The sequence below is a fragment of the Symphalangus syndactylus genome, chromosome 13, assembly GCF_028878055.3.
Source record: "Symphalangus syndactylus isolate Jambi chromosome 13, NHGRI_mSymSyn1-v2.1_pri, whole genome shotgun sequence".
Classification (NCBI taxonomy): Eukaryota; Metazoa; Chordata; class Mammalia; order Primates; family Hylobatidae; genus Symphalangus; species Symphalangus syndactylus.
The window spans coordinates 119,502,143-119,514,786 of record NC_072435.2 but is presented as its reverse complement, the minus strand read 5'-3'; the positions used below and the strand labels follow the sequence as shown (position 1 = coordinate 119,514,786).

General features: G+C 46.6%; 2 protein-coding genes across 10 annotated transcripts in view; both read right to left on the bottom strand.

Annotated features, from left to right (window-relative positions):
* Window positions 1–7,216, bottom strand: part of ATP6V0A2 (ATPase H+ transporting V0 subunit a2) — a 50,032-nt gene extending 42,816 nt beyond the window's left edge. The window contains exons 1-2 of one of the 2 annotated variants that reach the window (XM_055237975.2): window positions 6,846–7,216; window positions 809–887 (exon numbers count right to left, since the gene is read on the bottom strand). In XM_055237975.2, coding sequence (XP_055093950.1) covers window positions 809–887; window positions 6,846–6,962 — 196 coding nt within the window. In that variant the 5' untranslated portion in view covers window positions 6,963–7,216. The remainder of the gene's footprint in view (window positions 1–808; window positions 888–6,845) is intronic. The other variant, XM_055237976.2, reaches the window with a different exon arrangement.
* A 3,988-nt stretch (window positions 7,217–11,204) lies between these two features.
* Window positions 11,205–12,644, bottom strand: part of TCTN2 (tectonic family member 2) — a 39,641-nt gene continuing 38,201 nt past the window's right edge. For 5 of the 8 annotated variants that reach the window (XM_055237985.2, XM_055237988.2, XM_055237986.2 and 2 more), the window contains 2 exons: window positions 12,527–12,615; window positions 11,205–11,995 (listed from right to left, as the gene is read on the bottom strand). In XM_055237985.2, the coding sequence (XP_055093960.1) occupies window positions 11,895–11,995; window positions 12,527–12,615 (190 nt within the window). In that variant the 3' untranslated portion in view covers window positions 11,205–11,894. Of the gene's footprint in view, window positions 12,332–12,526; window positions 12,616–12,644 lie in introns of all 8 variants that reach the window. The other 3 variants (XM_063614678.1, XM_063614682.1, XM_063614679.1) reach the window with 1 other exon arrangement.

The following is a 12,644-nucleotide window of genomic DNA, read 5'->3' as shown; positions in this document are numbered from 1 at the left end:
AGCTGAAGCAGGAGAATCACTGGAACCCAGGAGGCGGAGTCTGCAGTGAGCCGAGATCATGCTACTGCACTCCAGCCTAGGTGACAAAGCAAGACTCCATCTCAAAAAAAAAAAAAAACAAGCTTTGTCCTTCAGTTGACTGTCTGTCATTTCCCTCCACTTCAGTGAGAACCTCAAGGCTTGATTTGATAATGACTAGTATCAGGCTAAGATGATAAAGATTTTAGAGATAAAAGAAGTGGCCCTGGGCTACTGAGTTGAAATGGTTAACAATCAGCACTGATCTAACGCACTGGCAAAGGAAGCCCTGAGAAAAAGGAAATTATTGTCAACCAATCTATCTGCCATTTCCCGCCTCCCTTGTTCCTTGATAAAATTTTAAATTAAGTAACTTATTAACATGTACAATGTTTTTAAGTTATAATAAACTATAAGGGATTGGTTAAATAAGCCATGGCACATTAATATTAATACAATCAAATACTATGCTGTCATCAAAAACGATGATGGGTAAATACCTATGTCTACTGACACGAAAAGATGTTATAGTATAGTAAGCAGTGTTAAGTAAAAAACAAGGGTAACAACAAAATAACCAGGCCGTTATGTTTGTAAATTTTTACTTTTATAGATGAATAAAAAATACAGAAAAATAATACATGCCTACACATAACCGTGATTACTTCTGAATGAGAATACTTCTTTTTTTCCTTTCTGCTTGTCTATATTTTCCAATATTTTTAAACCGAACAAGGTTTGCCTATATAAAGATAATTATTTAAGTTATTAAATCAGAAAACAAACTTACCCAATATTCGCTCTAGCTCTTCACACCTCTTCACCTCACCAACGAATTTTCTTTGGAAAGAACTTACGTTCTGGTTGAGCTGAGAAAAGGATGAAAAATATGGTTTAAATTTCTAAAATTTAAAAATACTTTTATGTAAAAAATAAAACATCACCAAAGTTTGGGGGATGTACACTCTTGTATACTATTGAATGAAACTATAAACTGATACTTTTCTGGAGAGCAATTTGTCAACTGTTACCAAAAAAGCCTGAAAATCCAGCCGGGCCAACACGGTGAAACCCCAACCCTGCTAAAAATACAAAAATTAGGCGGGGCGGTAGCTCACACCTGTAATCCCAGCACTTTGGGAGGATGAGGTGGGCGGATCACTTGAGGTCAGGAGTTCAAGACCAGCCTGGCCAACATGGTGAAATCCCACCTCTACGAAAACACAAAAATTAGCCAAGCATGATGGCAGGTACCTGTAATCCCAGCTACTTGGGAGGCTGAGGTGGAAAAATCGCTTGAACCCGGGAGGCAGAGGTTGCAGTGAGCCAAGATCGTGCCATTGCACTCCAACCTGGGCAACAGGGCAAGACACTATCTCAAAAAAAAAAAAAAAAAAAAATTAGCCGGGCGTGGTGGCGCACCTGAGTAATCCCAGCTACTTGGAAGGCTGAGGCACGGGAATTGCTTGAGCCCGAGAGGCAGAGGTTGGATGGAGCCGAGATCGCACCACTGCAATCCAGCCCAGGTGACACAGGGAGACCCTGTCTCAAAAAAAGAAAAATCCTGAAAATGATTATGTGCCCAGCAATACCCCATGAAGAAAATTTAACCTAAGGAAAAAGCTATGGAAACAGATAAAAATCTATCTATGACATCAATCTCAGGGAAAAAGAAAAAATGATAACCCAAAAATCCAACAATAGAAAACTGGTTCAAGAAATTACAGTAACGTAGTTAAAGAAATTATAGCCAGGCACAGCAACTCGCGTTGATAATCCCAGCAATTTGGGATGCTGAGGTGGGAGGACTACTTGAGGCCAGTAGTTTGAGGGCAGCCTGGGCAACATGGTGAGACAACATCTCTACAAAAAATAAAAAATTAGGCAGGCCTGGTGGTGCACGCCTGTGGTCCCAGTTGCTCAGAAGGCTGTGGCAGGAGGACTGCTTGAGCCCAGGAGGTCAAGTTTGCAGTGAGCAGTGATCACACCACTGCACTCTAGCCTGGGTGACAGCGCAAGAGCCTGTCTCAAAAAAAAAAAAAAAAGAAAGAAAGAAAAGAAAAGAAATTACAGTCTATATCCACACGATGGAATGCTACTTAGCAATAAAAAGGAATGAACTACTGACCCATGCAACAACAGGGATGACTTTCTCTTTTTCTTTTTTCCTTTTTTTTTTTTTTTTGAGACAGTTTCGCTCTGTTGCCCAGGCTGGAACGCAGTGGCAGGATCTTGGCTCACTGCAACCTTCGCCTTCCAGGTTCAAGCAATTCTCCTGCCTCAGCCTCCCAAGTAGCTGGGATTACGGCCAAGTACCACCACACCAGGCTAATTTTTAGTTTAGTATTTTTAGTAGAGATGGGGTTTCACCATGTTGGCCAGGCTAGTCTCAAACTCCTGACCTCAGATGATTCGCCCACCTTGGCCTTCCAAAATGCTGGGATTACAGGCGTAAACCACCACGCTCACCCTGGATGACTTTCATACTAAGTGAAAGCAGCCAGACACAAGAAGCCACATGTGTGATTCCACTTACATGGAATGTGCAGAAAAGACAACCCTAGAGGTAGCGAGCAGATTAGTGGGTGCTGGGGGGGCGGGGGTAGGAATAAGGATTAACTGTAAATGAGCATTAAGGATCTTCTGGGGTGATGGAATGTTCTAAAACAATTGTGGCAATGGATGCATGACTCCATAAACTTTTTTTTTTTTTTTTTTTGAGACAGGGTCTCACTGTCACCCAGGCTGAAGTCCAGTGTCACGATCTCAGCTCACAGCAACCTCTGCCTCCCAGGTTCAAGCGATCCTCCTGCCTCAGCCTCCCAAGTAGCTGGGATTAAAGGCATGTGCCACCACACCCAGACAATTTTTGTATTTTGGGTAGAGATGGGGTTTCGCCATGTTGCTCAGGCTGGTCTCAAACTGCTGGGCTCAAGTGATCTGCTCACTTCAGCCTCCCAAAGTGCCGGCCTAACAGGTGTGAGCCGCTGCACCCAGCCTCCATAAACTTTCTAAAAATCATGGGTAAACTCTATGATACACCTCAATAAAGTTGTATAAAAATGACCAGGTATTTGATTATATTATATTAAGAAATGTTATTTAACTTTTCAGGTACAATGTTGGTAATAATTTTTTATCTTCTAGGCCAGGCCTGGTGGCTCATGCTTGTAATCCCAGCACTCTGGGGGGCCGAGGTGGGCGGATGACTTGAGGTCAGGAGTTCGAGACCAGCCTGGCCAACATGGTGAAACCCCATCTCTACTAAAAATACAAAAATTAGCCAGGTGTGGTGGCATGCGCCTGTAATCTCAGCTGCTCAGGAGGCTGAGGCATGAGAATCACTTGAACCTGGGAGGCAGAGGTTGCAGTGAGCCGAGATGGCGCCACTGCACTCCAACCTGGGCAACAGAATGAGACTCTATCTCAAAAAAAAAAAAAAAGAAAAAATTCATCTTTTAGAGATACTTGTTGAAAAGTTAAATTATATATCTTGGATTTGCATCAAAATGATCTCATCTGGGAAGTGAGAAAAAACTAAGTTTACATTTATGGGTACATGGAGGTATACTGTACTCTTCCCTCTACTTCTTATAATACAAAGTTTAAAACAATTTTTAAAAGTTGTAAAAGAACATTTAAGAAAATTAGGAAGTTAGTCATGATTTCTATGTAAAGCAGATTAGGATGTTTTCAGTGTGGTTCAAATTATATAAAAATACACACATATGGGCATTTTTAAACATTATTAGAGAACTGTTGATCGTCCAGTATTAGCCAAAAAGTTAAAGTTAATTTCTAGGCGTTGGGATCATGCAAGGTATGTTACTATTCTTATGTTTTCCACATTTCTCACAATGGTCATCTATTACTTTCATACTTTAAAAATTTACAGTAATCATTCATGTGGAAAGCCATTTAAGACACAAAATTTATCTTTATTCCATCCAGGATTTGTACTGGGCACTCTCAAGAAACAGTTAAGATACAACTTGACACGAAACTGCTCAATCTGATAAGTTTCTACCCCAAACACTCAGTTCTTCTTCATTTTTTGGGGATTTTTTTAAAAGAGCCAGAAGAAAGGTAAAAATTCTAATTTCACTTCTGTTTGTCACCTTCTCATTCATTTCTGGAGGTCAAACTAAAAGTAACCACTTCCAAGTTACTAATGATTCAGACACAATCTAGTTCTATGGAACTTGTTGGAAAGGAAGTTCTGTGTCTAAAGCTGTCACAGGATACTACTTCTCAGCTTTCATTTTCTTCCTTCAATATCAAATAGTACTTTAAATGGACATGATGTTTCTACAAATAGTAGAATCTTTATTTATAAAGAGGTAAATTTCTGTGGCAATAATACAAACATGGATTTCACATACATACACCACCATCACCAGCTTACATATATTAACTTTTTTTGCTTTTTTGTTTTTTTTTTTTTGAGATGGAGTCTCGCTCTGTTGCCAGGCTGGAGTGCAGTGGTGCGATCAGCTCACTGCAACCTCTGCCTCCCGGGTTCAAGTGATCCTCCTGCCTCAGCCTTCTGAGAGTAGCTAGGACTACAGGCACGCCCCACCATGCCCAGCTAATTTTTGTATTTTTGGTAAAGACAGGGTTTCACCATGTTGGCCAGGATGGTCTCGAACTCTTGGCCTCATGATCCGCCTGCCTTGGCCTCCCAAAGTGCTGGGATTACAGGCGTGAGCCACGGCACCCAGCCATATTAACTTTTTTTTCTATTGTGTGGTTTCTTTTACAAATTTGGGTTTTTTTTTTCCCTTTTAGGGCAGCACCCTAATTCAAGGCTAATGGAATAAGGTACATTTTAATGTAGATTCAGTTCAAGGCATATTTAACCTAGTAAAACCGGCAGAGGAGACCTGGTGCTGTTTGTCCTGATATTCACACCCATTGATACTCCCCCTTCAGCTGAAGGACTAAAGAGGAAACCTGTTCTTAGACTGAGAACTGTAACAAAAGGGAGAACTTTCCCTTCAGGGAGTCCTCCCCATCAGCTGAATGACCTTTCTTTTCCAGGTACTTCCCACTAGCTGTCACCACGGAAGTCACCACCTGCCCCCCTTTCCCTTGCAAGGGTTACTAACTCATCCCATCTGGTCACCACAAAGTCAGTAGGAAACTCAGGCTGAAGACACACTGAAAACCTAGCACCACACAAGAGCTCATCACGGCAACCTTAGTTTTATTTCCTTCTGGAAAAAGATGAACAGCACTTTCTTCTCCTTTCACTAACATTCAGTTAAAAAGGATCCCAGGTACACTCTATGACTGGAGGTAGAGGCGCTTATTGAAACTGGAACCTTCATAGTGATTAGTACGTTTGCTCAAACCTGTAAGACTGAAGTGTGATAAGTGTCTTGGCTTGAGTACTAACCGGAAGGAAAACATCTACCTGTTACAAATGTAGGAGCCTGCTGCGCCTGCAACTGTTTTGGGTGCTACTCACAGCTCAGCGCGGCATCCATCAGGCGAATGGGTACAACTGCAGAAGTGGCTCCAGGAACCAGGAACCGCCCTGCATCTTACCTGCACCCTCGCCTGTCACTCAGGAGTTTCTCCATGACTTTGCAACTGCCTTATGGGGCTGAGCTGGTATTAGCTATCTGATATCAACGGATATCAGATCTGGGGTAGGGCTGTTCCCTTTTGAAATTAAGGACACCTTAGGAAGATTAAGGGAAACAGTCAGGAGATGAAAGTGGTGGCCAGGAAATAAAATGTTCGCCTGAGTGGATTTCAATTCAGTCAGTAAGTACTTGCTTCTCGGTCTCCCTTCCACACCCTGTTCTTTGCCTTCTTAGCACTTATCACAGCTCATAATCAGAGTGTGTTTAATCTGTCTCCTCCCACACTGGGAGCTCCAGGGACACAGGGACTGTGTCTGCCTTGCTCACCACCGAGTCCCCAGCACCAAAAACAGTGCCTGAACATAGCGGGCAGTCAAGAAAAGCTTGTCTGTTCATTCAACAAATGCCTATCGATGCCAATGACTGCCAAGGACTGCGTTAAGGTCCTTAGTCTCAGAGGTTGACAGTCCTTGGTGGAGACAAACAATAAACAAGTAAATGGACAAACAAATGTTTATTATTACTTGTTGGGGAGACAGCTTCCACTCGACAAATGACTGAGTTCTTAAGTCCTTATACACAGTGGTATGTACAGCATTACGCATCAGTGACCAAAACAGACAAAAATCCCTCTCCTCAAGGAGATGACATCCAGTTCCTTCCCATTTCAGGCTCTGTCTGGGCTCTTCCTGTTCCCTCCAACAAGGACCCTCTCCCCAGATCTTCCCCACGGCTGGCTCCTTTCTATTTGGGTCTCAGCTGAAATATCACCTTCTCCGGGAGGCTTCCTTGACTATCCCTTCAAACTCACCTCCCACCCGAATCACCTTCACACCACCCCGTTTTTTCTTTATGGCAAACCTTTTCTGGTTGACGTATTTATTTGGTTAATGCGCCCCCCTAACCCCCGTAAGTTCCAAAAGGACTCCAAGATGCCTTTGTGGGATTTGTTCTCCCGCTGAGCTCGGTGCCCCGAGCTGATGAAGACCACACAGGGGCGATCCTAACTAACTGGGGCAGAGCAGCCGCCGACCACACAGACAGCTAGCGACCCTGGAGTCAGCCCCGAGCTCCGGGAAGCTTTGGCCGCTGAGCTGGGGCGTCATCTTCCCGGTCTGGGCAATGGGGACGGGGCGCGCAATTCCTCGGTGCTCCCCGCGGGAGGGCCCCAGCGATGCGAGGGATGGGGAGCGCCAGGAGAGCAGGTGCGGCCCGCGTCTCCCGGGCGACACTCACGTCTCGAAACTGGACCAGGCCCTTCTCGCCCAGGGCGCTGAGGCACTCGTAGGCCGTGCCCGACTGCAGGAAGAGCTGCGCCAGGCACATGGTCTCGCTCCGGAACAGGGACCCCATGGCGGGCCGACCCGAGCCCGGAGGGGCTCGACGGGCGGCGGCGGCTCCAAGCCGCGCGGGCCCGCACACTCAGCCGGTGCGGCCCGGGCCTCGAGCTCTTCCTGTGGCCTGGCCGCGGCCCCGCACCATGGGACTCCAGGCTGCAGCGGCCGCCCCCGGTTCTGCCACCGCGGTCGCCGCTCCAGCTGCCGCCACAGCAGTCCGCGAGGTCCCGCCCCCAAGCTACCGCCGGTTCCGGTTCCGCCCCCGCGTCCCGCCCCCCCGCCGGCCGACCAATAGAAGCCCGAGGTTGCCGCCGCACGCCGTTCCGGCAGGGCCAACCAGCGCGAACCCGGCGGATGCGACCACGGCGGGTACGACCACGGCAGCTGGCGCTCCGCCAGACCGGACGCAGAGCTGCAGCCCGCGCGGCTCCCCGGCTTTCCTGGAGGAGTCTCGCCGAGTGTGCACGCCGCGAAGCTCACCCGTTCCTAGTGCACGACCCTGTGCTGCTGCGTGTGTGTGTGTGTGAGAGAGACGGAATCTCGTGTGTGTGTGTGTGTGTGTGTGTGTGTGTGTGTGTGTGTGTGTGTGTGAGAGAGAGAGAGAGAGAGACGGAATCTCGCCCAGTCCCACAGGCTGGAGTGCAGTAGCGCGATCTCGGCTCACTGCAACCTCCGTCTCCCAGGTTCAAGCGATTCTCCAGCCTCAGACTCTCAAGTAGCCGTGACTACAGGCGCGCGCCACCGCGTCCAGCTAATTTTTTTGTATTTTTAATAGAGACGGGGTTTCACCATGTTGGCCAGGCTGGTCTCAAACTCCAGACCTCAGGTGATCCGCCTGCCTCGGCCTCCCCAGTGCTGGGATTACAGGCGTGAGCCACTGCGCCCGGCCCTGCTGCTGCTTTGTTATGGATAGGGTTTCCCTCTGTGGCCCAGGGAGGAGTGCAGTGGCACGAGCTGCGCTGGCTGCAACCTTGACCTCCTGAGCTCAAGCGATCCTCCCACCTCAGCCTCTGGAGGAGCTGGGATTACAGACGCGCGCCATCACACCCGGCTAATTTGTTTTAAAAATGTTTGTGGAGAAGGGATTTCATCATGTTGGCCAGGCTGGTCTCGAACTCCTGAACTCAAGCGATCCTCCCGCCTTGGCCTCCCAAAGTGCTAGGATTACAGGCGTGAGCCGCCACCCAGAGGGATCCTGGGCTTCTTTGTGAAGTTGGAGTGTGCAGCCAGCATCCCAATCCAGTTTTCAAACATTTCCCACCGACCTCGCAAGACTCCTCCTGCTCAGTTGCAGTCTCCCCTTCCCGCCCGGCCTGGCCACCACAGGACAATTTTGTCTCGATAGATTTGCCAGCTCCAGGCTTGTCCTGTCGATGGATCACACAGCACCCAGTGTGTGTTCCCCACACTGACCGGGAAGCAGGGCCCCCGCCCCCCACCAGGCCGCAATCTCACCGCTGTCCCAGTCGAGTCTCTGCTTACATATCCCCTCCCTTGAGACTGTCTCTGGCCCCTCTACTTTGGAGTCACATCCTTGTTCTATTTCCTTCACTGCACCTGCCACCATCTGAAATTATCTTGTCTGTGTGTTAGTGCCAGTCTTCCCTGCTAGAATGGAAGCTCCACCAAGGTGGGGACATTCTTTCTGCCACTGCGGTATCTCCAAGCCCCAGCACATAGTAGCCACTCAATAAATAGTTCATGAATGCACACATAAATGTATAAACTTAGAAAAGTTAAAACCATAGACACCCCAGATCCCATTCTACTGCCAAACTGAGTTTTTTCCTTAAGTACAAAAGGCCTCCTCACAAAGCCCACAAAATCAGGCTAAATTACCTGTGATTTAGAAGTTTTAAATTTATTTTCCATAAATACCTGAAATCCAAAGCTAGTTGCACTAGGCTGGGCGCCCTGGCTCGCTCCTGTAATCCCAGCACTTTGGGAGGCTGAGGCAGGTGGATCACTTGAGGTCAGGAGTTCGAGACCAGCCTGGCCAACATGGCAAAACCCCGTCTCTACTAAAAATATACAAAAATTAGCTAGGTGTGGTGGGGGCCACCTGTAGTCCCAGCTACTCAGGAGGCTGGGGCAAGAAAATTGCTTGAACCTGGGAGGTGGAGCTTGCAGTGAGCCGAGATGGCACCCCTGGACTCCAGCCTGGGAGACAGAGTGACACTCTGTTTCAAAAGAAACAGCAACAACAACAAAAAGATACAGTAAGAACTGTGAAGGTAAATTCAAATGGCTGAAGTTCAAACCATAATTGACTCAGACCCCAGCTCCATCAGTCCAGTACTGACCTAGATTCCTGAGTCAGCCCTAGAGGGGGTGGGTAAAGGCCCACCACCACCACAGTACAGATGCTGAAATTCACAGTATTTCCATCATGCAGAAACTTATGACCTCTGCAATGACTAGCTCATCCCCCTATTTGAAAATGGACTCAGGCCAGGCGCAGTGGCTCACGCCTGTAATCCCAGCACTTTGGGAGGCCGAGGCGGGCGGATCACGAGGTCAGGAGATCGAGACCATCCTGGCTAACATGGTGCAACCCCGTCTCTACTAAAAATGCAAAAAAATTAGCTGGGCACGGTGGTGGGCGCCTGTAGTCCCAGCTACTCAGGAGGCTAAGGCAGGAGAATGGCGTGAACCCGGGAGGTGGAGCATGCAGTGAGCCAAGATCATGCCACCGCACTCCAGCCTGGGCAATACAGCGAGACTCCGTCTCGAAAAAAAAAAAAAAAAAGAAAATGGACTTAAGACTGGAGGAAAATTCGAAATTCCCCCTGGGTAGAAACTCTGTAGCGAAGATGAAACAGCACATTTTATGTGGTGCTGGGTATCAGCAGGCACTAGGAATTTGATCAAAAAGTATAAAAGGGAAAATAATCATTTTTCAAAATTAGGCTGAAATAACATACAAAATCCATCTGCAACAACTAAGTTACCTGGCACACAAAGAAAACTTAACAGGTGATGTGCCATGTGGCCACTGTAGGACCGTGGCTAAAACATCTATTCCAGGGCTGGGCACAGCAGCTCATACCTATAATCCCAGCACTTTGGGAGGCTGAGGCAGGTAGATCACTTGAGCCTTAGAGTTCGAGACCAGCCTGGGTAACATAGGGAGACCCCCTTCTCTATGAAAAAAAAAAAAAAAAAGTACAAAAACTAGCCAGGTATAAGCCTGTGGTCCCAGCTACGTGGCAGGCTAAGATGGGAGGATCACTTGAGCTCAGGAGGTCGAGGCTGCAGTGAGCTGTAATTTTGCCACTGCTCTCCAGCTCTCCAGCCTGGGTAACAGAGTAAGACCGTGTCTCAAAAAAAAAAAAGAAATCCATTCTCCCCACTGAGTGGGGTTGACTGTTCCCATGTGAGGGCCCATGGGAGAAATTTGTCAAGACTCAGCTAGGAAAAACTGTCCTTCACTGATAACCAGTTAATTTTTAATGAATAGATTTCGTAATTCCTGTATTAATGAATAGATTTCATAATTCCTATAGCTAATCATACTTGGGTTTTTGTAAACTGGGGTCTTGGTTGGGCATGGTGGCTCCTGCTGGTAATTCCAGCACTTCGGGAGGCTTAGGTGGGAGGATCACTAAAGCCAGGAGTTTGAGGCCAAGCTGGACAACATAGCCAGACCCCCGTCTACTAAAAAAAAAAAAAAAAATAGCCAGGCGTGGTGGCACACACACCTGTAGTCCCAGCTACTTGGGGGAGAATCACTTGAACCCAGGTGTTTGAGTTTACAGTAAGATATGATCGTGCCACTGCACTCCAGCCTGGGCAAGAGAGGGAGAACCTGTCTCTAAAAAATAAATAAGTAAATAAATAATGAATTAGGGGTCTGCTTCTGCTAAATGCAACCTTTGGCATATATTTTAGGGCTTACGTGTGCCCCTGGTTTTGTTTTACTTTTCTCTTATTATTTTCCTCCCACAGCCCCCACATCTTTCCCCATCAATTATTTTGTGTTTTTGTATTACATGCATTTTTAAGGATTTCTTAATCCTTTCTATGGCATATGGGAAACATCAATCAACACAAATGTATTAAAAACTAAAGAAAAGACTGATTCTCTCTGGTATAAATAAAACTCCTATGACTTTAACTGATTTGTGATAAGCTAAAATTTCTAACATTTCTTGAGTTCCTCTCATGCATTTTACTTAGTCCAGGCCAGCGATAAGAATATTCATTCTGTATTGGATAGCCACATATATGAATTAAAGTCACAGGGCACTAATAAAAATTTTCTACAAAAATAAGACATTTATTAAAATTTTATAGAGAAGCATACAAGACTACAACAAATCACTGAAGTCAAGGTCTAAAGTCTTTGAGAAGTCAGACGGACCGGACGCAGTGGCTCACGTCTGTGATCCCAGCACTTTGGGAGGCCGAGGTGTGCAGATCATCTGAGCTCAGGAGTTACAGACCTGCCTGGGCAACATGGCGAAACCCCGTCTTTACCAAAAATACAGCTAGGCGTGGTGGAGCATCTGTGGTCCCGGCTACACTAGAGGCTGAGGTGGGAGGATTGCTTGGGAGGCAGAGACTGCAGTGAGCCGAGATTGTGCACTGCACTCCAGCCTGGGTGACAGAGTGAGACCCTGCCTCAAAAAAAAAAAAAAAAAAAAAAAGGCCGGGTGCGGTGGCTCATGCCTGTAATCTCAGCACTTTGGGAGGCCAAGATGGGCAGATCACGAGGTCAGCAGTTCGAGAGCAGCCTGGCCAATACGGTGGAACCCTGTCTCTACTAAAGATACAAAATTAGACGGGCGTGGTGGTGCATGCCTGTAATCCCAGTTCTCCAGAGGCTGAGGCAGGAGAATCGCTTGAACCCAAGAGGAGGTGGTTGCAGTGAGCCAAGATGACTTCGGCCTGGGCAACAAGAGCAAAACTCCATCTCAAAAAAAAAAAAAGCCAGGTGGTTGTCTAACTATAGGCATATTCTGGTCCAGGGGTTGCTGAGGAACAAGGCCAATGTGAGGAACAACAGCAACAGTAAGCCCTTAGCAACACACTGAGAATGCAGCTCCCCTGAAAAACAATGGACAAAATTAAACAGCAGTATTTCTTAACTCTTTTGATAACAGTGTAGGTAGAGGCTGGGTATGGTGGCTCACTCCTGTAATCCTAACACTTTGGGAGGCCAAGGAGGGTGGATCACTTGAGGCCAGTTCAAGACCAGCCTGGCCAGCACGGTGAAACCCTGTCTCTACTAAAAATACAAAAATAGCCAGGCGTGTTGGTGCTGTAATCCCAGCTACTCCAAAGGCTGAGGCACAGGAATCGTCTAAACCCAGAAGGCAATGGTTGCAGTGAGCTGAGATTGTGCCACTGCACTCCAGCCAGGGTGTCAGGGCAAGAGTCTGTCTAAAAAAAAAAACAGTGTAGGTAGAAATAAACTAAGCCAAAACAGTAATGGTGATCACTTCCAAGTAGCAATATTATCCATACATTTTTTTAAGTTTCTATATGTTTTATGCTTTCTGTAACATTTAGACATCATTTTAAATTTCTTTTTAATTGACATAACATAATTGGTCATAGAAATCTGTTTCACCCTACCTTGATAATACTGAGTCCATGGATATAGAAGCTGCGGCCAACACACCTCATTTCTATTGCAGTCATACTCTGTATAATTGATCTTGAATCTAGAAAACATTTTAGAGGGTTACAAAAA